Here is a 24462-nt window from a genome sequence, read left to right as displayed (position 1 = left end):
ATTAAACCACCATTTTGCCTCTTAGTGCGCATCCTTGAGCCCACTTGCCCAACTCCTGAGATCTCATCAGGAAGCTGCTGATCACCAGATGTGGGTGTTTTCTTATCTATTGGGAGACTGCCTTTCCCTGGCACCAGCTGTGCCCAATTATTTTACAGAGACAGTTTAACAACAACCTGACCATCACCTGATGGTCGCCTGACATTCCTGGTGGGCAGGGCCCTTTCCTGCCCTGCTCATGTCTGCCTAACTACCTACTCCAACAATTTGTGATTGAAATATGATGAAGTCTTTCAGCTTACACACCCAGAACCAGAGCAACACAAATGTCTTCATGACATCAATACTCAGAGTCTTGGGAACACAATCTATATTTCTTTGGTAACTTCTGCTCTTCTGAAAGCTCTCTCTCCTCCCTTTGTCACTCCCTTTCTTCTTCTTTTTCTCTTCTGCCATTCCCCTAAGAAACAGTAAATGGATGGAAAAGACTTGCAGTGGAGGTATGTGAGGAAAAGCCATAAAGGTTCCATCTGTCATCCATGAAACTAAAACTGCTCAAACAAGAAAAGACGGCCCAGCAAGGGCTTTCACTTACTGAAATTTATCTCAAATTTTCCAAACATAAGAATCTTTAAGCCACGAAGAAAGGCTTTTTTTTTTTTTTTTTTTTTTTACACAGGGTCTTGCTTTTGGTAAATTTGTGTAACTGTTTTCTTTTATTCAAGTCTGCTGAAAGCTACTGAGTGAGAACTACAAATTGAGGTACATCTCTTGCCAGTTGCTTGGGTTTGACAAATAAAGCAATCATCAAAATCATGGAGTGTGCACTGTTTTTAAAAGCCCTATTTGCTTGACATAATATAGCAGCTGGATGGCTAGGCAAATAAATGGCATTACTTAACATAATCACTTAATGTTGTGCAACGAAATTCAGGTCTCATTGCTTTATCGCTTTCAAAGAGTTTAATGACAATGAAGTTGATTGTTAGTGTGAAGATATAAATTGTTCAGTAGTTAGAGTTGTTAATGACAGCAAAGGAACACAAAAGAGGAAAAACAGGCTTTAGTAGCACAAATTCATTGCTAATTGCCTGTGTATTCATTATAGGCTGACCAGGGCTAATTATCTAATTAAACTAAAGCTCTGCCGCCTTAAAGAAATTTCTATGCACTGTGATGTTGGTTGTCAATTCCTCAGCATGTCCTGTTGAAATGTGTAGTTAACTCAAGTCATGTTTTGCTTTTCCCACTAGCAATACACAGCAATCTTATTGCATGATAATTTGTGCTTAGAATGAAAAAAAATTTTTTTTTCCTTAAAAAACACATTGTGGAAACTAAAAATAATGACAAACATTTTAAACAAGAGCTCCTGCTCATTTTACTCAATGATCTATATTCAGGAAAAGTCAATATAATCTACTTTAGAAAGGGAAAACACAGACATAAAAACAAGTCAAATATCATTATATACATGCTACTGAGTGTTCTCTTCATGTTAAAAATACATTTAAAAGTGTCTTGTGATATCTGTGCAGATCATGGTATGAAATTAATCATTACAATCTTCAAAATTCATAGGTTTTTTTTTTTAATGCTGGAAGGAAAGTGGTAAATTATCTAAACCAAATTCTTCAGTTTATAAACAAAGGAACTGAAGTTCCAAGAAGTGAAATGACTTGCCCCAAGTCACACAGCTGGTTGCTAGAACCAGGAGGAGAACGGGTGTCCTCTCAGTCCATTATTCTTTCCATGTTCAGTCCTGCTGTTCCACTTTCAAATCGTACTGTTATTTCTCACACTTTCCCAAAATGCCAGAACAGAGCATCTATGTTATGTGGACAAGGTTATTTTTGTTTGTTTTTCCAAAAGAAGGCTTTGATTAGCAGCATTTCATCTCTCCAAGAAAACATGTGTAATACTGCCCCTATTTATTTATTTCAAGTCAGTCAAATGCCCAGGAGTGTAATTTAAGGTGAATACTCAAGGGAGAAGCTTAAAAAAACAAACAAACAAAAAAAAAAACAAGGTATCATATGCCTTCTCCAACTAAAGAGAAAAAGATGATAAACTTACAATGGATTTTATTAATCAGAGTGCTCAAACAATTTAATTGCATCCTGCTATTTTGTTCCTAAGGAATTTGATTCTAAACCAATGATCCATGACCATAAAGCAATATTTATTGGGTTGGTGCAAATATAATTATGGTTTAATGGCAAAAACCGCAATAACTTTTGCACCCACCTAATACTAAGCATCCTGTGGGAAAAGCATCTTCCAAGAAAGTACAATTTCATTCTAAAGAGTTTCCCCACCTTCATTTCCCTTAATCCTAGTATACAGCATCTCTTCCCCTGCAAGGACACAGAACTCTGGAACCCTATCCTGCCCCTTTCCCAGTCATTTTTCAGGCAGGCACCAGCAATGAACACACAGTTCTTTGCTGGCAAGTTAAGGAAGACAATTTTCCCTTTCACTGCCTCTTGAAGCTGAACATCAACTGTTTCACCACTTGTGATTCAAATCCATTAATTAAAATAAATATAAAGTAAAACTCTCTCAGCCAGGAGGAAGAGGACAGATGGGGAAGCGGAGGAGGTAGAGATAGCTGATGTCTTCTCGGAGGAGAAAAAAGGAAAAGAAAAACAAGAAGCATGAAATGGGGCGGTGGGGGGGTAGTTAATTAAGAGAGGTAAAGTGTGTTTGAATTTAATTTACAGTTCACAACAATTTTAAGTCTCATAATAGTTGCATTGCTTAAATGAGAAGAGGAAAACCTCTCTAACACCAAATTGGTGGAGGGAGTGTTATAATCTTAAATCACCTCCAAAAATCATAATACATGACCTCTGACAGTGCTTCAGCCTGAGCTATAGCAAAATCGTCTCTTCATTAATAATTTGTGAAAGCCACATCTTCCCCCACCTCAACTATGCTCTGCATTCTACCAATTTTTAATTCTTTTTTCCCTTGCCTCTCATTGCCTGAAATAAGACATTGGCCATAAGAGGAAAAAAAGAATAAATTTAAGTCCTTCTCTATCCCAACCCAATATGCACCAGTCTATAGAATTACGATTAGAAAATTGTGTCTATGGCATGTATCACACAACACAACCTCTGCAATTTATTAGTGCAATGTGTACACCTAAAGTCTGACCCAAACATGAAAAAGCCCTGAACTTAGCATATTTAGCTAAATAGCCCATACTCCAAAGTGATATGATTTCAGACAACCACACAAATTTGAACTAGAGTAGGCAGAGTTACTTTATAAGATCTTAATGGAGATGGACACAGCTAAGAGGATTATAGTGTAATAATTTTAGATAAATGAAAGAAAATACATATGTTTGGTTTTGTCTGAATCAGTCTTGTGATTGTCTCTGTCCTCCACATTGAGCTAATGAGATGCTGGAAGGACTCTGACAGACAGATCATCTCTCACAGAAACTGGGATCCAGCGAAGGTGGACTTGCTTGGTAACACACAGCTAGTCAGTGGCAAAGCCATGACACCAGCTCCTCTGACTTTGAAATTATTATTTTTTCTTACAACATGACATCCATTCATAATAAGGAATGAGAAATATACACTCATGTTTTTTAAAAACTGAAAGGAAAGCCATAATATGAATCCAAAATACGTCAAATATAATTATGAATTAGTCTGAAAATGGGGACATTTTTATCTATTTATTTACCATGTTCTATACTAATATAAAAGGCAGATATCGGAATAAGGTGGAAATGACTACTCGGGAAAAAATAAACCTTAGTTCCCACTTTAAAAACAAAAACAAAACAAAACTGCAGACTAGGAACTCTGAGCATGTGAGAATATCATTATAATCTTTTGTACTCTTTCCACTGGATCTCAGTGTGACCAAAAGAAATGGGCAAATGAATTCTGAAGAAGATTTGAGTAAAAGCCAGAAGGTAATGTATCTTGTGAATTAAAGAAAATCAGTCCTCATAGAGTCAAGAGGTAGGGGAAGAAGAACAAAAGGCAAAAGCACAAGCCTAGTTCCCAAAGAATGAAGAGATCATAGAAATGAACAGGTGGAGTTAAATCCATATAGGCTGGGGGCTCTTCCAGCTCTCCTTGTTTCCTGGTTAATTAAGCAACTGTAAAGGAGGAGAAAAAAAAAAATCTCAGCTTTACTCATGGTTCTGTGTGCTTCCCTCATTCCTAAATTTAATAGATGTGGGTAGGAGGTGGGATTTAAGCTGTATCAGTCTTACCTATCACCACAAAGCTGTCAACCTGTGAAAGAAAAAACATGGAGAAAATACACTTTGAAATAGACTGCTGAAGCAATAGCTCATCAGCAAGCCCTGTCAGCTGTACCTTCAAACAGATTTTTATCCTTACACTAGTTCTCTTGTCTTTCTTCCGGATTACTGCCCCTCATTCAGGTTTCCCTGCTGTTACACTCACCCCACCACCAACCTCTTAAAAATGTAACACAGATCAAATCACTCCTCTGCCCAAAGCTCTCCAAAGACTTCTCACTGCATTTAGAATAAAATCCAACTCCCTACCACAGCCTACAACTCCCTATTACCCCCTCCCACGGCCTATAAGGCCTACATAACACAATCCCTACTGGCCTCTCCACCTGCATCTCCCTCCAGGAACCTGGAAGCTCACTACGCAGTCTTAACCCCGCAGGTCTTCATCTTCTCTCCTAATTATACCAAGTTCCTTTCTACGTGGTCAAAGTTGTGATAGTCAATACCCTGTTAATAATCTTAAGGATGTTTCCTGGTCTTGGAACGCTCTGACCCCAGATTTTTCCATGGCTAACTCCTTAACATTCAAAAGTGGCTTAAATGTTAACATCTGGTCACTCCTGATAATCCAATTTAAAGTAACATACCACACACAAATAAATATCACACCATCCTATGACTGTGTTTTACTGTCTTCCTAAGTTATCTCTGTCTGAAAAGTATGTTGCTCATTTACTCGCGCTGTATAACACTTCTATCCTCTCAAACATACACATTTACTCGCAGGTAAACTCCTTGGGAATTTGGACTTTGTCTTGCTTTGTTCCTTGCTGAATCCCCAAAGCCTAGAACAATGCCTGGTACCCAGTGGATACTGACTGTTTATCAAACGATCGATTTTGTCTATCCTAAACTTTCCCCAAACCTTGTCTCTGCCATGCATTTTCCTAGTATTTGTTCACTATCACTTCTCTTCCTGTCTGTTCCCTTTCGGAATTTCTTTTGGTCTCCATTTTGCTTATAACAACACTGAAGAATTACAGAATCAACAAGGATAAAAAAGAAGGATGTTAATGCTAATAGAAACCCACTCAGCCTATGCTACTGGCAGTGGGGCAGAAGGGCAAGTAAACTGCTTCTTAAGGGCAAAAGCCCATAGAGTCAATATCACCCATTCGTGCAGCTCTGAATGAAGGGCAACATCAAAAGGAATTATGGAGGTAGACTGTGACCTAAAAAGTACCACATGCCCTGTAGACACTCAGCAGTTCTTACAAACTTTTTTTTGAGAGACAGTCTCACTCTGTTGCCTAGGCCTGGGTGCAGGGGTGCAATCATAGCTAACTGCAGCCTTGAACTCATCGGCTCAATCAATCCTCCTGCCTCAGCCTCCAGAATACACTACAGGCGTGTATCACCATGCTCAACTAATTTTTTAATTTTTTTTTTTTTTGTAAAGACGGGGGTCTTGCTATGTTGCCTAGGCTGGCCTTGAACACCTGTCCTCAAGCGATCTTCCTGTCTTGGCCTCCCAAAGTGTTGGGATGACAGGCATGAGCCACCATACCATGCCTGCCTGGTTCTTAAAATTTTTAATGTGCAAAAGATTCAGATGCAGTAGGTTTTGACATGATCTGGGAATCTGCACTTTTGACAGACACTCCTAAGTGATTCTGATACAGGCAGTCTTCAGAAACTTTGAACTCAGGCCAAAGGATGACTAGCAAATTACCAGGTAAGTGGTTTAAGCAATAATCTTTTTTATCTCTACCCTGAAGCTGATTCTCAAAACAAGTCAAATTCCATTTCAATACTTGTTTAGTATTATTTAAATTCATTGGTCTTTAAGTACAACTTATAGCCATTTTAAACCTATAATAGCTACTGTCATGGGGCAGCTACTATGTTCTACATAGTGTCATCAGTGATTTACACAGGTATATTATCCCATTTTATAGATGAAAATTTTGAGCTTCAGTTAAGTAAGTGTGGACAACCATTAAGTGCAAGAGACCTGCATGTTAATATAGTCTGTGTTCCATGGAGTCTATACTTATCACTAATTATACCTTAATAGAAGTAAAACCAATAAATAAAAGTCCATATTTGTAAATAAAGGAAGGGGAGGAATTTTACTCTCAAATATTCCTCACTTTAGAAAAAGACTGTATGAAATTTATTTATGAGCTTTGAAAGTACATTTAAATAACGTAACAATGGCATGGCAACCTCTGAAAATGAATCAATCTTAACAATCCTTTCCTAAAGCAAATAACCACCCTCTTAACTAATGAAAGCTGGTTCACTATTTACAGATCTACCAGTGGTTCTCAAACTGGGCTAATAATCAAGAATCGCTTGGACGAGCGCCGTGGCTCACGCCTCTAATCCCAGCACTTTGGGAGGCCGAGGGGACGGATCACGAGCTCAGGAAATCGAGACCATTCTGGCTAACACGGTGAAATCCCGTCTCTACTAAATATACAGAAAAACAAATTAGCCGGGTGTGATGGCAAGCACCTGTAGTCCTAGCTACTCGGGAGGCTGAGGCAGGAGAATGGCGTGAACCCTGGAGGTGGAGCTTGCAGTGAGCCGAGATCGCACCAGTGCACTCCAGCCTGGGCAACAGAGCCAGACTCCGTCTCAAAAAAAAAAAAGAATTGCTTGAGGAAGCATCTTAAACATAAATCATAGGGGCAACCCGCTGTGGTCCCCTTCCAAGCTGTGGAAGCTTTGTTATTTCGCTCTTCACGATATACCTTGTTACCCCTCAAAAAAAAAACAAAAACAAACAAAAATCATAGGCTTCACTCCAGTTCTTCTGAATCAAAATCTCTGAGGTGTGACCCCAAGATCTTTATTTTTTAAGCTCCCCAGGGAGTTCTGATGCGTAGGGTTCAGAACTTTTGTTCCCTTAACACCAGCATTCTACAAATGAATAAATTGAGGCCCTAAAAGGATAGGATTTGCCTAACGACATACAGCTTGTAAGTACACACAGTAGGCCGGAACAACAATATCCTGACTCTCGTTTGGTGCTTTTACACCAATTCAAGCTGCTGTTTTTGTTAAGACTGTACTTATTTCTGCTCTGCGGCTCATGCTTTGCTGGATACTTAGTATTCACTATCCTACAACTTATTCCCTCATCTGCAGTTTGGGAATAATAATAGTGCCTGCCTCTTAAGAGTTGCTGCAAGGATTAAATAGTATAACATTCATTATATAATGCACTTAACACAGTGCCTGGCATATTGTGAGTACTCATTAGCCAGGTTATGTAATCTACTAAAAAAGTATGCCTATTTTAACTGGAGAGGATTCACTGAACGACTCCAATTACAAAATGTACAAGAAACCCATGTTCAGCTTTGGAATCCAAAAAGACTTTAAACTCAGGGTTAAGTTTAAAGTCATAGTATCTAATGTCTTGCTTTTCTAGTCATTTACTTATGCCAAAAGTTAGTTCACGCCACAGAGAAGGATGCCTCTGTGTAGTGAAACAATTTCACAATTACTGATTGAACTGACTGTTGCACGCCACTGTTTCTCCTAGGATGCCTCAGAACCATCTAGTAACTCCATCTCTGGGTGACGACAGGGAATCTGCATTTATAAAAGCCCCCTCCCCCTTCTCAGGCAAACCAAGATTTGATAACCACTAGTATGTTCAGAATCCACGACCACTGTAAAGGGCCTCTCAACTCTCTCCAGCAAAAAGCTATACTTCTCTGCAACCAGAAGAGCAGCGTCATCAGGTCCTGATGCAAACAACAGCTGGACCCAGCTGGGCCCAGCTGGGCCGAGTAACCTTGATGATCACAGAGGACGGCCTGGACCCCCTCCCCTCCTAGGAAACACAAAATTACAAAAGCGCCCTCCTGCAATTCCCGTGGGAGACAGTGCTGCCTAGGCCGCTATGAGGAGCTAAGGCTGACTCAACAGCCTCCTTCCCAGGGGCAAGGCCAAAGGAAGGCGACCCTGCATGGCTAACCAGGCCCCAGCGCGGCGCCAGAAGGTTAACGACCCTCCTTGCCCCTTTCCTTATGAAGGCCAAGAGCCTCCACTACTCCGCGGGCCAGCTGACGGAAGTGCGTCACTCCACCCTGCGGGGGGGTGCCGGGAGTTGTAGTCAAGTGGCTACTACTCTTCCACCCCGATTCACCTTTTTTAAAACAAGAAAAACACCTCTGCATCCTGAAAAAGATCGCTTTATGCCCAACATGTGTAATAGTTCCTCCATTTTCCAATCAACAAACTGAACTCTCTCAGCGCTCAAGCGGAAGGCCGGACTACAAGTCCCGGCATGCTCCGCAGGGTCCCCGGGCGCCCGGCCACCGTCGTAGGTGCGGGCCGCATGAATGGAGCGCCGGGCGTAAGGCAAAGGCTGGCACCGTCCGCGCGGCCGGTATCTGCTCCCGGAGCGTGAGTGCGGGGTGTGGGGCGTGCGCGTGCGCGCTCAGAGGGGGCTCAAGGCGAGCGCGCCGGGCAGTTGCGGGCGCGTGGCTGCTGAGGTTGGCGGCGGTGCCGCGCGCCCGACGGGCCGGGGGTTGCGGGGCTTCCCGCCTCGACCCGGGCTGGGGGCAGCCGTGGCGGCCGCCGGGGACCGCAAGGGGCGGAGGAAAGGAGGCGGCCGGTCCCGGCACGCGGAGGAGCAGCCGACCATGCCCCGAGACAACATGGCCTCCTTGATCCAACGGATCGCCCGCCAGGCTTGCCTCACCTTCCGGGGCAGCGGGGGCGGCCGCGGCGCTTCCGATCGCGGCGCGGCTTCTGGCCCGGAGGCGCCGATGCCGCCGGGCTTCCCCGAGAACCTGAGCAAGCTGAAGAGCCTCCTGACCCAGCTCCGCGCCGAGGACTTGAACATCGCCCCGCGCAAGGCCACACTGCAGCCGCTGCCGCCCAACCTGCCGCCAGTCACCTACATGCACATCTACGAGACGGACGGCTTCAGCCTGGGGGTGTTCCTGCTCAAGAGCGGCACGTCCATCCCGCTGCACGACCACCCGGGCATGCACGGCATGCTCAAGGTGCTATACGGCACCGTGCGCATCAGCTGCATGGACAAGCTAGACGCGGGCGGCGGGCAACGGCCGCGGGCCTTGCCGCCCGAGCAGCAGTTCGAGCCGCCGCTGCAGCCCCGGGAGCGAGAAGCCGTGCGCCCGGGCGTGCTGCGTTCGCGGGCCGAGTACACCGAGGCGAGCGGCCCCTGCATCCTCACACCGCACCGGGACAACCTGCACCAGATCGACGCCGTGGAAGGGCCTGCCGCCTTCCTGGACGTCCTGGCCCCGCCCTACGACCCGGACGATGGCCGGGACTGCCACTATTACCGGGTGCTGGAGCCGGTCAGGCCCAAGGAGGCCTCCAGCTCGGCCTGTGACCTGCCTCGAGAGGTGTGGCTCCTGGAGACCCCACAGGCCGATGACTTCTGGTGCGAGGGAGAACCCTATCCAGGTCCCAAGGTCTTCCCTTGAAGCCACCGGCGCCCAGGAGCGGTGGGCCGAAGACGTGCCCTACCCTACCACAAGGGCTGTCTCTACCCCCTAGCCTGGGCGTTGGATCTACTGGAATGAGCAGCAGCCGCTTCCTCGGCAGCTTTGGGAAGCACGGGCGACTGGACAGCGGCCGCCGGGCACGGTTATGGGGGCGGGGTGGGCGGGGAGGCTAGATTGTTTCCTGGTACTGTCACTGCCACTGGGGCTTTGATTTGGAGGAATGGGGCAGGGGACTATCTGAAGCGCTTCCATCCTAAAGCCATAATGAAAATATCTTCCTCTCTTCCCCATTCTATACAAAATACTAAGTGGTTTTCTTGCTCCCACTCCCTACCCCTTTGGTAAATAGGGTTTATTTTCCACTCATGCCCTTATGCCTTTTTTTTAATAGTTTTAACTTATTGACCGTGCATGACCCAGTGGTTTGAATTGTTTTTAGTTCAAGTCATTGGTAAAAACTAGGTTTAAAGAGATGAGCTACTGTTTAAAGTGAGCTGGCCTGCCTAATTAATTCCTTGTGAAAACTAAATGATTTTTTCAGTTTGGGGATCATTCTCACAACATAACTATGCATGTAGAGGACAAGATTTATTTTCTTTCCTCCCTTTGCCCAGTAGCCACATCTGGTTTACTCAGGCAGCATCTACTAAGAAATTCAGCACCTGCATATCTCTGTGACATGGTCACTTAGAGCTTATCTTCCCTATGAATCTCCAGATCTGTGAGTTGAGCAGATTTCATGTTACAGATTCACCTTTAATGCAAAGACTGTATTATCCTCACATGACATTTTTTCTTGTCTTACTGTACCTTAAAAGGTGATAGAGTAATTCTGTATTTTCTAACGGGAAGATTCAAAGGAGCTGAATGTGTTATGCTTCCAAACAACTGAATGTAAAACACGTCTAGCCAGCTGTTGCATTCCCTATATTTATTTACTTCCAATATTTTACTGTAAAAGTAGGGAGAAATATTATGTTGATAGCTGTTTCACATTCTCTCAGGAGGAACTTTAATGTTCCCGACTCGGGTGATTCCAGCTGTGTTGCTGGCAGTGTTGTCTCAACCCTCTCCCTAAAATGACTGAGCGCTGGGTTCATCTAATGTGGTTTTCTGTAGGAAGAGATAGAAGGCACAGAAGATCACAGCTAAAGAATTGAGAATTAACTATACTACTATCCATTTTAGGGCACCAAAACTTGGGATTAAACACTTCCTACTTCCCACTCGCAACTCCTGAAATGAAGTCTTGCTATCTGTGACTAGTTTTATTTTTGTGCTTTTAATAGTACAAGCAGTCTTACCTTGTTTACACATGTATTGACACCATTTGCTTCAGGCCATGGAGCACTGTTTCTCCCTTTTTACTATTTATAGGATTCCTTTTTTTCACAAGACTTTTAATAAAAACAAATTGTAGAAATAAACACATTAAAATTTGCCCAGCTGTCGTCTAAGCCCTCTTGATTGACTTGCCCAAGTGGCAATAGAGTTCTAATATCTATAATAAAGGGAGATTTGCTATTATTGGTGGAATGTTGACCCCGTATGTAGGGAAACAGTACGTGCCTTTGCCTCTTTATGCACACAGAGACCCAGGTTGAGGGAGTATTTGTTCCCAGTTTTTAAGATAGTATAAAAAAGCAAATACTTGGTGAGTGATTTAAAAATAAAACCAAAACAAAACACAAAAAGATATTCCACAGGACATGCCACTTTATTATAAAACCTCACACAGGCATAGTACCAAGTATTTCCTCCATTGTTGCTAAAATTGTTTTATTGTAGCTCCACATTCTGGTGTAGTTTAAAATGCCTTTGGGGGCAGTTTGAAGCAGTTCTTCATGCTACTTAGTTTGAAAATAAAATTCTAGATATGCAAATGATTTTCTTAGAAAACTTCACGAAATAAAAGGTCTTGTTTTTTTTTTCCGTAGCAGAGTAATGAATGTGGTTATCAATCACATACTTTTTTGGATTATATTGTAGCAAAAAGTTGATTACCTTACCAAGATTATTAATAGCAATGTATGTGTTATAATACAACTTAGTACATTAAAGCTACAAAAACTCATCCTGGCTGTAGGATAGTAATAAAGGAAGACTTTCATGACTTCATTATGAAAAAAAGAAGTTTTAAAGTTTTCAATTACAGGCAATTTGGAAGAAAAAACCTAAGGTGCTTTTCAAAAGAGTAACTGAAATTGTTGCAGGCCGAAACAGCAATATGATATCTCAGATTTAGTCCAATAAGAACAGTGAAACTTTTGGTTCACTAATAAATTCTGAGTAAATTAGTGGTGAAGACAAAATGTAACTTGTTTTAGTGAGCCACTGAGGAAAGAATATGCTTATTACAAAGAAAATGTGGTGTGGAAAGTATCTTGCACCTGTGTGCATAAACCGTTAGTCATGACTGACTTGGTGTGTTGCTATTGTGTTTCTGTATACTCCCTCCAATATAGATAATGTTTTAATAACAACTGTGGGATAAAAGTTATCTTCCCCTTGGAAAGACTAATGAGCACAATGATATTAATCACTTTTATGGTGAATAATAAATGCAATAATTGCCTCATGGGTGAGAAATTGTCTGTCTAAATGCTTCTGAAACTTTTAAAGTATCTGGTTCTGTCACTGGCCAGTTATATCAATGCAGAGTATTGTGTACCTACTTACTATTTTATGAGAATTGATTTTTACTAAGCCTGATTTGAATGGGTTGCATTTACACCAGCTGCTATTTATTAATGAAAGTGATAGCCTGCTTTTTAAGTAATAGGTGTTTTGTCAACAGGAGAGGGTTTTCTGAGCTTTTAACACTAGTAACCCTGAACTTCTTCCAAAATCCACACCTTTTATTCCCCCTTTTCATTGTCTCCTTGTAGGTGCCTCAGTCCTGGCAACTCGGGAGGACTCTGCCATTACTTAGCTGTTACTGATTCTGAATCTTGTGCTCTAGCTCTACAGCCCGGTGAAGAAGCAATATATCTTTAATTCAGGGCTTGCCTCTTGCTTTCCAACTCTAACCTGAGAGCAGTGCTACTTCTGTAATTGCAGGTCTAAATAACTTAAGCATATATACAGAAGCCAATCACTGATCACTTCCATGGCAATGAGGCATCTGTTGTCAAAGAAGGAAACCATTTGTCAAGTCCCTTATAGATATTGAATCTTCAAACCCAAATCCGGGGATGTTTACATTTCTGGGTTAAAATCAGTGTACCTGTAATCCCAGCACTTTGGGAGACTGAGGCAGGCAGATCACCTGAGGTCAGGAGTTCGAGACCGGCCTGGCCAACATGGCGAAACCCCATCTCTACTAAAAGTACAAAAATTAGTCGGGCATGGTAGTGGGCGCCTGTAATCCCAGCTACCTAGAAGGCTGAGGCAGGAGAATCGCTTGAATCCGGGAGGTGGAGGTTGCAATTAGCCAAGATTGTGCCACTGCACTCCAGCGTAGGTAACAAGAGCGAGACTGCATCTCAAAAAAGAAAGGAAAAAAAAACTCAGTGTACTTATGGAAAATGAAGACATGTTTCAAATTGTTTAGAGATAATTCTTACTTGATTATTGCAAGACAGATAGGGAAAACCTTACCTGCTCTGATGTCTACAGTTTGATTACCATTAAAGTTTCACAATATATACTGTAAGATTATGTTGTACTAAAATCTAGTGGCCTTCTGCAGATTTCTAAAGCCCAAGTAATATACACTTAAAAATAGTTTATTTCCTTGAGAGTGAGCTTTGAAACAGCCTGAAGGAAAACACATCTGAAGCTAATGTCTAATTGGACTATTGCTGTAACAGAAAAAAGCTTACTTTGTATTTAACCTAAGGAAAATAAGATAATACTATACAAGAAAACAAAAATACTTTCATTCTGGAAGGAAAGAGTTTTAGGACTTATTTTCTTTCCTTATTTTTTGTTTTGTTTTCCTGTAGAATTTGTTTAGTTTTAGCTTCTGCTGGCAGCATTTTTGGGACTTGTGTTAATGCTGACCGCTCTTCCCCCCGCCCCCCCCCCACACACAAAAATGGTATTAAGTGGTTAAAATGTCACTGCAGCCATTTTTAATATATATAAAAACAATTTGCCTTAATCTTATTAGCAGCTGGGATAATGAAATTAAATAGCCAGGTTTATGAAAACTTGTAAGCCTTATGTAGGTATAATCAACCCATTTTTAATATCAATTGAAATATCTCAAAAGCACTATGAATCTTTAAGGAATTCTTTTCCTAAAGTGTATGTACAAGATTAGAAGAAGACATTTTTCTATGCTTTATTTCTTGAGCAATGTAAAAAATGAGACGTGCAAGAAGCACCCTGAACATTTTAAGCAGAGAGCAAAATCGGATTAAAGATATTGACCTCACATGTTGAAATCTACTAGTAAAAGCCACAAAGTTGGCTCTGAGAAAATGCTGAGATGTGGCGTTCCTTATGGTATGTGTGTTAATGCTACCTCACCAAGCCCACGTCAGGGTGAAAGTGATTATGTAACCAATTTTGCTGTCATCAAAATATCTTCTATTTTATTTTTGAGATGACTTTTAGTCTACTGCTTCATAAGTAATTGTTAAGATTATCTTGATTGAAAATCCTCTAAGATTAGAATTTGGCAAGACAAATATATCTTACAAAATTTGGGTATACTATATTTTAATATAATGAAATCTTGGTGGGAGGGAAGTATTCTTTAAAATCACGTAATTATCAAAATGTGGCATTGTCTTATACTTACCAAAGTTGGACAAGCAAGGATGATACTATGCCAACAAGCTGGGAAATAGGAACTAATGGGAAAACACCAGTCACTAAAAAAATATGAAACAAGTTCTGAAAACTCTTGTTTCATAGTAATAGAATAGAGAGATTCTACATCCTTGAAATAGGGATGGAGAAGAGATATAGAAGAAAGGCATTCATTCCCTCCACAAATTGGATCTCAAATTCTAGTGCTGGTAAGGGCAAAAGGTGGTTTCTAGAGTAGCTGTAACCATCTGCTATTCTGAAATACAGGTTGAGTCTGAGGGAGTCTTAACAGTGCTGAAGGGCAAATAGTCAAAGGGATTTTCAGATGTCAGCTAAACAGTGGATGCTGCAGCAACATGTTACATTTGTGTAAGGATCCAGAAGTGGGTGAACTTAAGTGATATTTAGGCCCAGATTTTACAGTAAAGATGATAACTTCACAAAGGCATCATCTGTTTACTTTGTGGCTAAATTAACTATTTTTTGGTGAATTTATATTTTAAAACCACTATAAAAGACTTGCAGTAAAATGAACCCTACAGTATATTCTTTTGCAAACCATTATCCAGTACCATGGAGTACTATATTGGCCTATTTAGTTTAGATTATCTTTGAGATTTTCTTGAGGCACCTATCTTATCTAGTGAGCTGAGTATTTTGATAGTCACTTCTAGACCCACCAAACCTTTGGCAGATCAATGATTCTTTCAAATAGGGGTAATCAATTGGGAAGTGAAGGTTGGAGAGAAATGAGTCCTGGGGTAATTCCTTTGACAACCCATTCATGCTGTCATCAGCAGCGTCTGGGAGCATTTTCGATCTGAAGAGTTGATAGTGCTTTTCAAAAAGTTTTCTGTGGTCATGAGACTAATCCTGGAAGCTGAAAGTCATTTCCAGCTTGACCACGCCACCACACTTTCCACAAAGCCACATTTCGTCTGAGTTCTAGACCCTGGTCAGGGTTCTGAAAGCGGTTGTAAATGTGTAGTCTCCGAGTGGGCACTTGTTTGTAAGTATTTATTTTCCGGAGCCCACTCAGGAGAGGAGAGAAGCTATAGGCTGTTAGAAACAACGGAACAATGAGTCAAAACAACGCCTCCCCACTTTTACACTAATGCATGGGGGAAATCCCCAGAACGCTAGTGTTTGATTATGAATGGAGCCTGCTTTGGGGTTGGTGTCCACAGGCTAGCAAAGAAGACCTGGAGACCATGGTTTGGTCAAAGCATTTTCACTGATGCTTAGTGCTGTTTTTAAAAAATATTCCCACAGAGACTGAATGACTGTTTAATTCCCACCCAGTAAGTATTTCAGAAATGATTTCTGCAACAAAAATATTGTTGAAAAGTATTTATTTACACTATAGTCACAAACCATCCATTATCTGAACTTCAGTTAGTGGTTTTGCGTTAGAATAGATTTATTTTTTCACAACTATTAAGAGCTAATGACCAAACAAATCAGCTCCAGTAACATTATGTACATTCTTATCTGAAATTTGACTACAAAGGTAACACTTTTAAGTCACAAAACAAAGCATACAAAAATATACTTTCTAAAAAAAATTCCAAATATTAATAGGCAGAAATATACAGCCATACTAAACTCAGGGAGTGATTTTTTTTTCCATAATAAGGCAACCCATTTACATGCAGACCCTGTAACATTGTCTACATCACACAAGGCACCAAGGACACTTCCAACACAATTGCATGCATCCTAATTTCAGAGAATATATGTACATCCCCCTTAAATAAGTTAACCTCTGACTCATTTCAAGAGATCATAAATGCTTTACATTTTTTCCCAAAGATTCAGAATTTAGAGAACAGTGTACATCAAAAATACACAAAATCTGAGTGGATATACACTGAAAAAATAGCCTACATTTCTCAAACAACTCGAAAAGGAGCAGATATTGCTATGTCCCTCCCATCACATTGCACTTCTGTTCTCTGAGTTTATAATACATATTGCTTCAAGGGTTGAGACAACTAGATATGCTCTGATTCGCCATTCTAGGGCCACAAAGTGTGGCATAAAGGCCATACTTCACTCACTGTACAATGTCCCCCAAATCAGTCCCAAGCCATAAAGTGCACATCAGTTTTGCTTGTCTTTTTGCTGTCCCCACTTGAAGGGATCAGCATCTCCCAACCTATTGTAGAAAACGTCTTAGATCAACTCTGACATCCAGGGTCAAAAACCTGTGATGGGTCAAAATAAGGGGAAGTGGGGTAGCAAAACCTAGTCAAACAACCCTTTAAAGCAGGGTCAGACCTCAGCCCTCTTGGCCAGGGGTCCCCACACCACCCCCTTCTGAGCCTCCCCTTTGCCTTGGGTTGATAGTCAACTCACCTAAGAGAGACTAGAATGGGCTAAGTTTTAGGAAGAACCTGCTTCTAGGTGGAAAGGGGGTAGTGCTAGCTCCACCAAAGCCCTTTGCCCAACAAAGGGAGAGAGGGACAGGGAAGGGTGGTAGTGTTTGTTGTGCAGCTCCAGTGGACAAAGGGCCTCCGGGACCTTTGGGAGCTGGTGTGTCAGCCTGAGTCTCATCTCAAGGTGTCCGGGTCCGAGAGGAGCAAGGGGCAAGCGGCCCTCCGCCAAGAGTGCTGCTGTTACTGCTGCACAGGGTACCCCCAGGCTGCATGCCCCCAGAGCAGGAGGCTGTAGAAGGGGCTGGCACTGATGCAGAGGGGGCACTGCTTTTCCGCTCTTTCTGTCTCAGGTGGATCTTGGTGTGGCGCTTCCTCTCATCACTCCGGGCAAACTTTCGGCCACAGTAGTCACAGGCGAAGGGCTTCTCACCGGTGTGGGTGCGGATATGGGTGGTGAGGTGGTCACTGCGGCTGAAGTTGCGCATGCAGATCCGACACTGGAAGGGCTTATGCCCAGTGTGGATTCGGATGTGCCGTGTCAGCTCGTCAGAGCGGGAGAACCGCCGGTCGCAGCCTTCTGCTGGGCACGGGTAGGGCCTCTCGTGCACTGGCGTCTTGCTAGGTCTGTTGGGGTACTTGCGAGGCCTCAGAATGGGCCGCAGTGGCAGGTGGTGTGGGTTATAGGCGGCGGCGGCGGCTGCTGCTGCTGCTGCTGAGCTGCTACCAGGCAGCCGGGGTCCCTCGCTGCCTCCACTGGCCCCTGGTCCGGTCACCCCAGCACTGGGGCCCCCCAGGGTAAAGTTACGGATCGTAGAGAGTGGAGTGAGTGGAGGGGGCACCCGCAGGGTGTCCAGGGGGCAGGGAAAGGGCTTACGGTCTGGGCCAGCTGTACCATGTAGGTCTCTCTGGCACTGAGATGGAAAGAATCCAGGATAGTCTGGGATCATTGGAAAGAGACCTGGGTCCGTGGCTGGCTTGGGGGACGGATAGGAAGGAGGTGGTGGGTAGGCCAGAGAGGAAGAGGTGGAGGTGGTGGCTGCTGACAGGAACGCAGAAGGGTCCTGGTAGAGGTCTCCTGCACAGCCAGAATAAGGAGGAGGAGGCGGTGGCGGAGAGTACAGGTGGTCCAGGTCAGGCTGGGTCTGGGACATGGTGCACACACCCAGGGGTCCTGTGGCCAGTGGGTTGGGGGAGGCAGAGGTGACGCTGGACGAGGCTGTGGTCGAAGCTGGGGAAGTGACCCCTTGCAAGATGCCTGCACTCACAATATTGATGATGCCTTCTGGGTAGCAGCTGGCACCAGGGTACTGAGGGTCAATGGAGAACTTGCCCATGTAAGTGAAGGTCTGGTTTCTAGGTGCAGAGACGGGAGCAAAGCTGCTGGGATATGGGAGATCCAACGACCTCTTCTCTCCAGTCATGTCAATGTTGATCATGCCATCTGGGGAGGGGAAAGGCAGAATGGAGGTGGAACAATGAAAATACAGCCAGGACTCCCTTCTCATCCCCGCTCACATAGGTCCATTTCCAAGGCCCAGAGTCTCAGCACTGTAGAGCTGTGGCAAAGTCCAAAAGGTGGGGAAATTGAGGCCCACAGAGTGTAAGAAGAGGCCAGCCCAACTGTGGCAACCCATTGACAGTATGGAACTCAAGAACTACCTCCAAAAAAGCAGAATGAGCTTTTCCCAACTCCCCTCCACCCCCAGCCATCTGTGGCTCTAGTCCCCAATAAAAAACACCCAATAATAGCAACAACAATATTTTAAAAAGCCTCATCTGCCCGGAGCTTCTCTCCCTCTTTTTTGCCTGGGGGTTCCACGGCTGGGGCACCAGGACAAACACCACCCAAGAATCGACCTATCCCAGTCAGTGCCGTGATGGTGCCAAACCGAGAGGAGAGCCCGAGAAGGCGGTGGGTGATTTCCCGGCTGCTCCCCATCCCCGGCGCCTTGTGCCTTTTTCTCCCTCCCTCTCCCGCTGCGCTTCAGCCTAGGGCTGCTGGAGGGAATGGGGGCTGTAGAGGAAGGAGTCCGTAGGTTTCCGCGCCCTCTCAATCTTCTCCGCCTTTCCCGACAGCCGCGCGTCCTCGCCTCAGCCCAAGGCCAGTGGCCCGGCTTCGAGGAAGGCGCGGGGGCCGCGAGAGACGACTTTCCACAGTATCGCCAAGGAAACCGGCGTCGCCGGTGCCCCCGCGGGCCTCCCTCGGCAGTCCGGGGGCTGCTTCCCGCCGTTGCGCGCCCTCCTCCACCACCCACTCCCTGCCTCCGCCGGCCGGAGCCCCCGCCTTGCTAACCCCCTCAACTTCGCGGGCGGCGGGCAGGTGGGGGCGCGCCTCCAGGCCGCAAGAAGGGAGCGCTCCGAGATTTTCCCGGGGTCGGCTCTGCCCAGGAGGGAGCTACCGACGCTTTCCCCTGGCGCTTATCCGCCGCTCGGCTCTCCAGGCGCGCAGCTCTCCCCGGGAGCCCCGAACTTTACCGTCACTTTGCCCCTGCCCCGGGAGAGGGGAGGTCGAAGTGCTGCCGGCCAGAGGGCCTGCGCAAGCCTCGAAGCCCGGGGGGACGCCTCTTCCACCCCCATCCCTGAGCTCGCCCGGGGCTGGGCGCGCCGGGGCGCACGCACGCCGGTTTGCTGGCGACCTGGCGCATCTGCCCGCGCGCCCTGGTCTCAGCTATCGCAGGTTCCTCCTGCACCCACTTCCAATCTTCAAAGCCACTGCAGTCAGCACCGTCCACCTGGAGCCCCAATCCTCTCCTGCGATTCCCGCACACCCACAGCACCCCATCCACCACCTCCGGGCCGCGCCGGTCCGGGCCTGCGAAGACACGCGGCTTACCTCCGGCCACTCCGTTCATCTGGTCAAAGGGGCCTCCCAGTTCGGCATTGGGAAAGATGGTCACCGACGTGGCGGCGAGGTCCTCCACCGGGTAGATGTTGTCAGACAGCTGGTGCACAAAACCACTGAGAGTTACTGGGATTTTGTCTACGGCCTTGGCGGTCATCATTTGCTCCTCGCACAACCTGGAGACCCAACTCCCTCGCTACCTGGAGTGTCAGAAAAGCCGTTTTGGAGAGGGGTTGGACTGAGCCTGGGATGGTATCTCCTTTTGCCCTCCACACTTAAAAACAACCACCACACACACCAAAAGAAAAAAAAAATCAACAGAAATAAAAGTAGCAAACAAGTTGCTGGTTTTTAAGAAATAAGAAAAATGTCTATTTGCCACTGACTCTCTCCTGTCTGTGTTCCGGCTGCTGGGAAGCCAGGAGTTGCTGGTGTAGTGTTATTATAACAGTCAGTGTGTCCCCTCGCTGAGCTATTAATCAATTGCTCCTCGCTCAGTTAGACGGAAAGTGTTGCTCTAAGTATTTATGGGCAGGTCTTCAATACCCGTGACGTCGCTGCCCATATATGGACTGAGGAACAGGGCTGGGCCAGGCGGCTTTTGCCGTCACATGGCTGATTTGCATACACGGGCTCGGCCGCGCGGACTCCGCCGGGCTCGCGACTTCCAGCTCGCAGGCGGCGGGGATCGCTGGGGTCCCGGGCGCGCGGCCCCAGCTGCAGCCTGGGTCCGGGGCGCAGGGATCGCGGGGGAGAGGGCGCGCCATGGACCCAGTCACAGCCACAGCATGAGAGCGAGCTGCTCCGGGCTGCTGCTCAGCCTCCCGGGGCGGGGAGGAATTCCGGTTCTCTGGGACTTTCCAAAAAAGGCGAAGATCCGGTGCCGGCGGCTCCGCCTCCCTAGCCCTTGTTTGGGAGCCATTCCGGAAAATTAAACTTCGGAAAGAAACCGAGCGGAGCCGAGACACTACAGTCAAACCCCTACTCACTTTCTTGGCAGCTCAAAACCGCAAGCAAAAGGAGGCAGCGAAGAAAAAAAAAAGCTACATGCATTCACGGAAGCTGACTGCTTTTTTCTGAATTACTTGGTGGAAAGAAGTGGCTGGTGATAAGAGTGAATGCGTATTGCTTTTTTGGAAAGTCTGTTCTATTTATACAGGAGCGAAAACGGAACAGGTTTGGGTTGTTTGTTTGTTTGAGTATTTTGGGCACCTTGGGACTGGGAGGGTAAACCCTAGGAGGAGCAGTATTACTGTGGGGAGCTTCGAGAGAAATCCTCAGCCGGAGACACCCTCCTTCCTCTGCCCGCGCGCTCCCCGCCCCCCTTCAGCTGCTGCGCGGAGCGGGCGCCCTTCCCGGCGCGTCTGGGCGGTCGGCTGCGTGGGGGCGTCCAGATGGAAGCTTGGACACTCACCCTGCCCCTCCAGACACACATACACACACACTCACACTCGCTCCACTTCCGCTACACACTCCCGCCCCCGCTGCCCTCTTCACACACCCGCTCACACACCTTACACTACACACCTCCCTGTTGATTGCGCCCGCGCGCCCGCGTTGCCAGCAGTGTCCCGGCGGCAGAGCGGGCTCCGGGCTCGCCGGACAGGAGGCTCTATGAAGACACTGGCCTAACCTTCACTACCTGTCCCTGCAGCCACAGAATCCCCCTGACCCCCATAGCCCACGATCCAGGACCGCGCCCTGCCCGCACCCGAGCCACAATACACGTACTAGAATAAATATTTTCTCTCCCTTCCCAAAAAACACCTCAGTGAGCCCAGCGCGGTCCTCAGTGACGGCCGAAAGCATCTCTAATCACTTTCAAGACGCCATCCCCATCCCCCAACCCACTCGTTTTACTTTGCGAGACCCCGGTAGAAACCCTTCTGTTTAGTTCCCAAAGCAATTTTTAAAAACTTTTCCAAAGTCCAAATAGCAGCAGGTTCTGGCTTGCTGGGCGCAAAGCTTCTACCTCCCAGTGCGCCCCAGCCCGCAATGGATAGCCGGGCCTGGCCGGGGCCCCACAGGAGGCTGGTCCCGGGTGCCCAAGTCCAGCGCACCGCCGCCTGCATGGCTCATTCGTGGTCGTTTGTGCAGGTTGCGAACTGCCCCAGAGCCCTTTCCCGCTCCAAAGCCGCAGAGGCCAGGGATAACGCGCAGGGTCAGCATCGCGGGCCTGTCCTGTCCCTTTTTCACCCCCGGCCGGGAGCAGCCCTAGCCTAGTGTGGGCCGGGGCGGGCGGGAGCCACGGCGCCACGCCGTGGAGGGAGCGCGGCGCTGCAGGCAGCTCTTCAGCCGCTCACCTGCCTCGACCGCTGCAGCCGTGCGCCAGCTCTCGCCAGGCCCAGCGCACCGTGGTCAGGGTCCTGAGGCGGCCAGGAGCGGTCTCTCCCTCTGCTCTTCCACTCAAGCGCTGCTTCTCCCCCTCCCTCCAAAACAGCCGGTCTCCAGCGGCCGGCCATCTCTCTGACTTAAGTCACCCGGAGCACATTTGGGAAAGTTTCTCGCTCGCGCTGTGCGCTTTTTTCCAATTGGGGATGAAAAGGACATGGAAAGAAATCGCAGCAAGGTTAGCACCCTAGTAGATACCCCACCCCCAGCAAAAATGTGCAAAGTCCTATTTCTTGAAAGAAAGAAAGAAAGAAAGAAAGAAAGAAAGAAAGAAAGAAAGAAAGAAAGAAAGAAAGAAAGAAAAAAGCAAAGCAAGAAAAGATAGCTGCGTTCTTACCACGTGCGCCAGCCCACTCCGCCTGCGCTCCGGCGGGTCCCGCGGCCCCCGCGCTGACCATGGGCAAGACGACGCCTCGGAAGGGAGTCCGACTCGCATCTCCGGCCCTGAGTCCGAAACAACGGGGGAAAGCCAAATTATGCAAATGCGGATCCCTGCGATGGGGCTCGGGTTACGGCCCCCGCCGGCCCCTTAGGTGAGGCACCCACCGGCGGCAAGCGCGGGCGAGGCGACTGCTCGCGCTTCGCTCCTCTCTGCGCACGTGGGCGGACCGGCAGGCGGGCGAGTTGCCCGGGCCGCCCCGCGACTGGCGCTGCTGCCAAACCCGCCGGCGGTCGCCGCGCGCCACCCCGAGGGGGAGCTCCTGGACGCCCGAGTGCCCGGCCAGCAGGGCGCGGAGGGCAGGACCGGGGCTGGGGGCGGGGCGGGGTGCCTAAGCCAGGGAAAACCGCGAGGTCTTCGGCTGCCACCTTTCCCGGAGGAGGATGCCAGTAGAAGGCGGGTGGAGGAGGAGGCCCCATCAAGGAGTCTTGAAAGCACATTAGAGTAAATGAGAGTGACTGACCCTCTGAAATTCTTCTGAGCTTTCCAAGGACTCACACCTCCCCCTAAGAGCTACGCTGCATCAGCCTGTGGTGCGCAGGGAATGAAGTGGGGGCGGGGACGGGCGGCAGCTGCGGGGAGGCCAGGGAATGCCTGGGGCCAGTCCTGGGAGGCCTTTATTGAACCTCCGCTGAAACGAGTCAGTAGATAACTCTCGTAACCTTTGTTTTTTTGAGTGTCTCTTGAAGTATCAACCCTTAAATATGGGTAGTGCAGATAATGGAACAGAATCAAGGCGCACCCTTTCAAGCCAGCCACCCTGTGGATAATCTCAGAAAGCTAAAGTGGCTTGCCTAATGTCACGTAGCTGGTAAGTGGTCGTGTCCAAACTTGCAGCCGGGTCTTCTGAATCCAAGTACAGCGCACAGTGGTCGCTACATCGTGCCCTCAGGAAAACCCAAGTCTGAAAAGTGAACACTTCTTTGAGGATTGGGAGCCTGACTCAGCCCTCTAGGGAAGAATCAGGCCACCTCCGCCAATTTCATCTTTCTTTGCCATTTCTGAGGAGAGCAAAGCTGAGGTCAGGGCTTTCTACAGGCAAGGAGGAAGGGGCTGTCATGGACACGCCCCCTGCCCACTGTAAAGGGAGAATTTGAGTTCTTGGGCTCTCCAGACCTAGATTGTGGATGGAATAGCCAGGCTGGCAGAAAGCCAGCATACTAATCGGTGCTGTCATAAAAGAAGCCAGCCCCACAGTATCCTTCCTGGAGACAAGAAGAGGTGAGAAAAGAAAGAAGTGCGGACAAGTAAAAACTCCAAAGGGTTTACTGAGCAAGATACTCTGCTGGAGGTGGAGGGGTGTGGGGATGGAGAATGTGAGAGTTGAATACAAACATGTACCATGGTATCTACTATTAAGCATTTGAACTTTTTCATTTTGATTAAAAATCCAACAAAGAAACAACTTTCTTTAAAATAGACCTGTAAAAATGCCCGACTAAATGGGGCACTCCAAGATGTATCAGGGCTATTAAAAGAGTAGCAAACTCATGCCAGATTCCAATTTGCTTTGTCCAGATTCCAGAGCCAGAAAGTAAAATAACAAGGATGCAGAGAAGCCCTTTAGTAGGCTTGCTCCTGGGGTTGCAGGAGAGTGTTTAGGGTGACAAGCAGGGGTGGCAACTTGAGGGTCCTAGCTGGACCCCAGAGTCTCCTGAGTGATTTTCAGTTTTTTTTTTTTTTTACCCAGATTTGAAATTCTCATTTACAATGTGGTGACAGGATCACAATCAGCCAAGAGGGATGTCACAAATAATTTGTTAATATTTGTGTTTTGATTTATTAACATTCTTGCACGTGGTTATAGGCTCTACCTATTGTAATGTCATTTTTGTTCCCTTCCATACTACTACTGTTACTGGAGTGGAAGACAAAAGAAGGTCAGAATTTGTCTTAACTGTGGACACTCATGAGGG

At 46.6% G+C, this 24462-nt stretch overlaps 2 protein-coding genes across 6 annotated transcripts; one reads left to right on the top strand and one right to left on the bottom strand.

Annotated features, from left to right (window-relative positions):
* Window positions 1–3684: 3684 nt before the first annotated feature.
* On the top strand, window positions 3685–12318 carry ADO (2-aminoethanethiol dioxygenase). Its single transcript, XM_054435887.2, has one exon. It carries the CDS (start codon window positions 8902–8904, stop codon window positions 9712–9714), a length of 813 nt encoding a protein of 270 aa, XP_054291862.1. The 5' UTR covers window positions 3685–8901; the 3' UTR covers window positions 9715–12318.
* Window positions 12319–15831: 3513 nt separating this feature from the next.
* On the bottom strand, window positions 15832–23071 carry EGR2 (early growth response 2). 5 transcript variants are annotated; one of them, XM_054436337.2, is made up of 4 exons: window positions 23010–23071; window positions 22445–22551; window positions 19708–19816; window positions 15832–18315 (listed from the first exon to the last, which is right to left on the bottom strand). In XM_054436337.2, the coding sequence occupies exons 2-4, from the start codon at window positions 22541–22543 to the stop codon at window positions 17054–17056; spliced, it is 1470 nt and encodes a 489-aa protein (XP_054292312.1). In that variant the 5' UTR covers window positions 22544–22551; window positions 23010–23071; the 3' UTR covers window positions 15832–17053. The 5 variants fall into 5 exon arrangements, with proteins under 5 accessions (XP_054292312.1, XP_054292311.1, XP_054292313.1 ...); XM_054436336.2 differs by lacking the exon at window positions 23010–23071 and having other exon boundaries at window positions 22445–22679; XM_054436338.2 differs by lacking the exons at window positions 22445–22551; window positions 23010–23071 and adding an exon at window positions 19917–20261.
* Between the last annotated feature and the right edge of the window lie 1391 nt (window positions 23072–24462).

This window comes from Pongo pygmaeus, chromosome 8, assembly GCF_028885625.2.
Source record: "Pongo pygmaeus isolate AG05252 chromosome 8, NHGRI_mPonPyg2-v2.0_pri, whole genome shotgun sequence".
In the NCBI taxonomy this organism is placed as follows: Eukaryota; Metazoa; Chordata; class Mammalia; order Primates; family Hominidae; genus Pongo; species Pongo pygmaeus.
The sequence above is the reverse complement of the archived record's forward strand: the minus strand, read 5'-3'. Positions and strand labels throughout refer to the sequence as shown.

Bases quoted from the DNA above. Each gene is read 5' to 3' on its own strand.
- ADO (XM_054435887.2), top strand. From the start codon at position 8,902: ATGCCCCGAGACAACATGGCCTCCTTGATCCAACGGATCGCCCGCCAG.
- EGR2 (XM_054436337.2), bottom strand. From the start codon at position 22,543: ATGCGAGTCGGACTCCCTTCCGAGGCGTCGTCTTGCCCATGGTCAGCG. The intron at 19,817-22,444 runs GTAAGAACGCAG...TTTGTGCACCAG, and splicing joins GGAGTGGGCTGGCGCACGTG to CTGTCTGACAACATCTACCC. The intron at 18,316-19,707 runs GTAAGCCGCGTG...TCCCCTCCCCAG, and splicing joins GATGAACGGAGTGGCCGGAG to ATGGCATGATCAACATTGAC.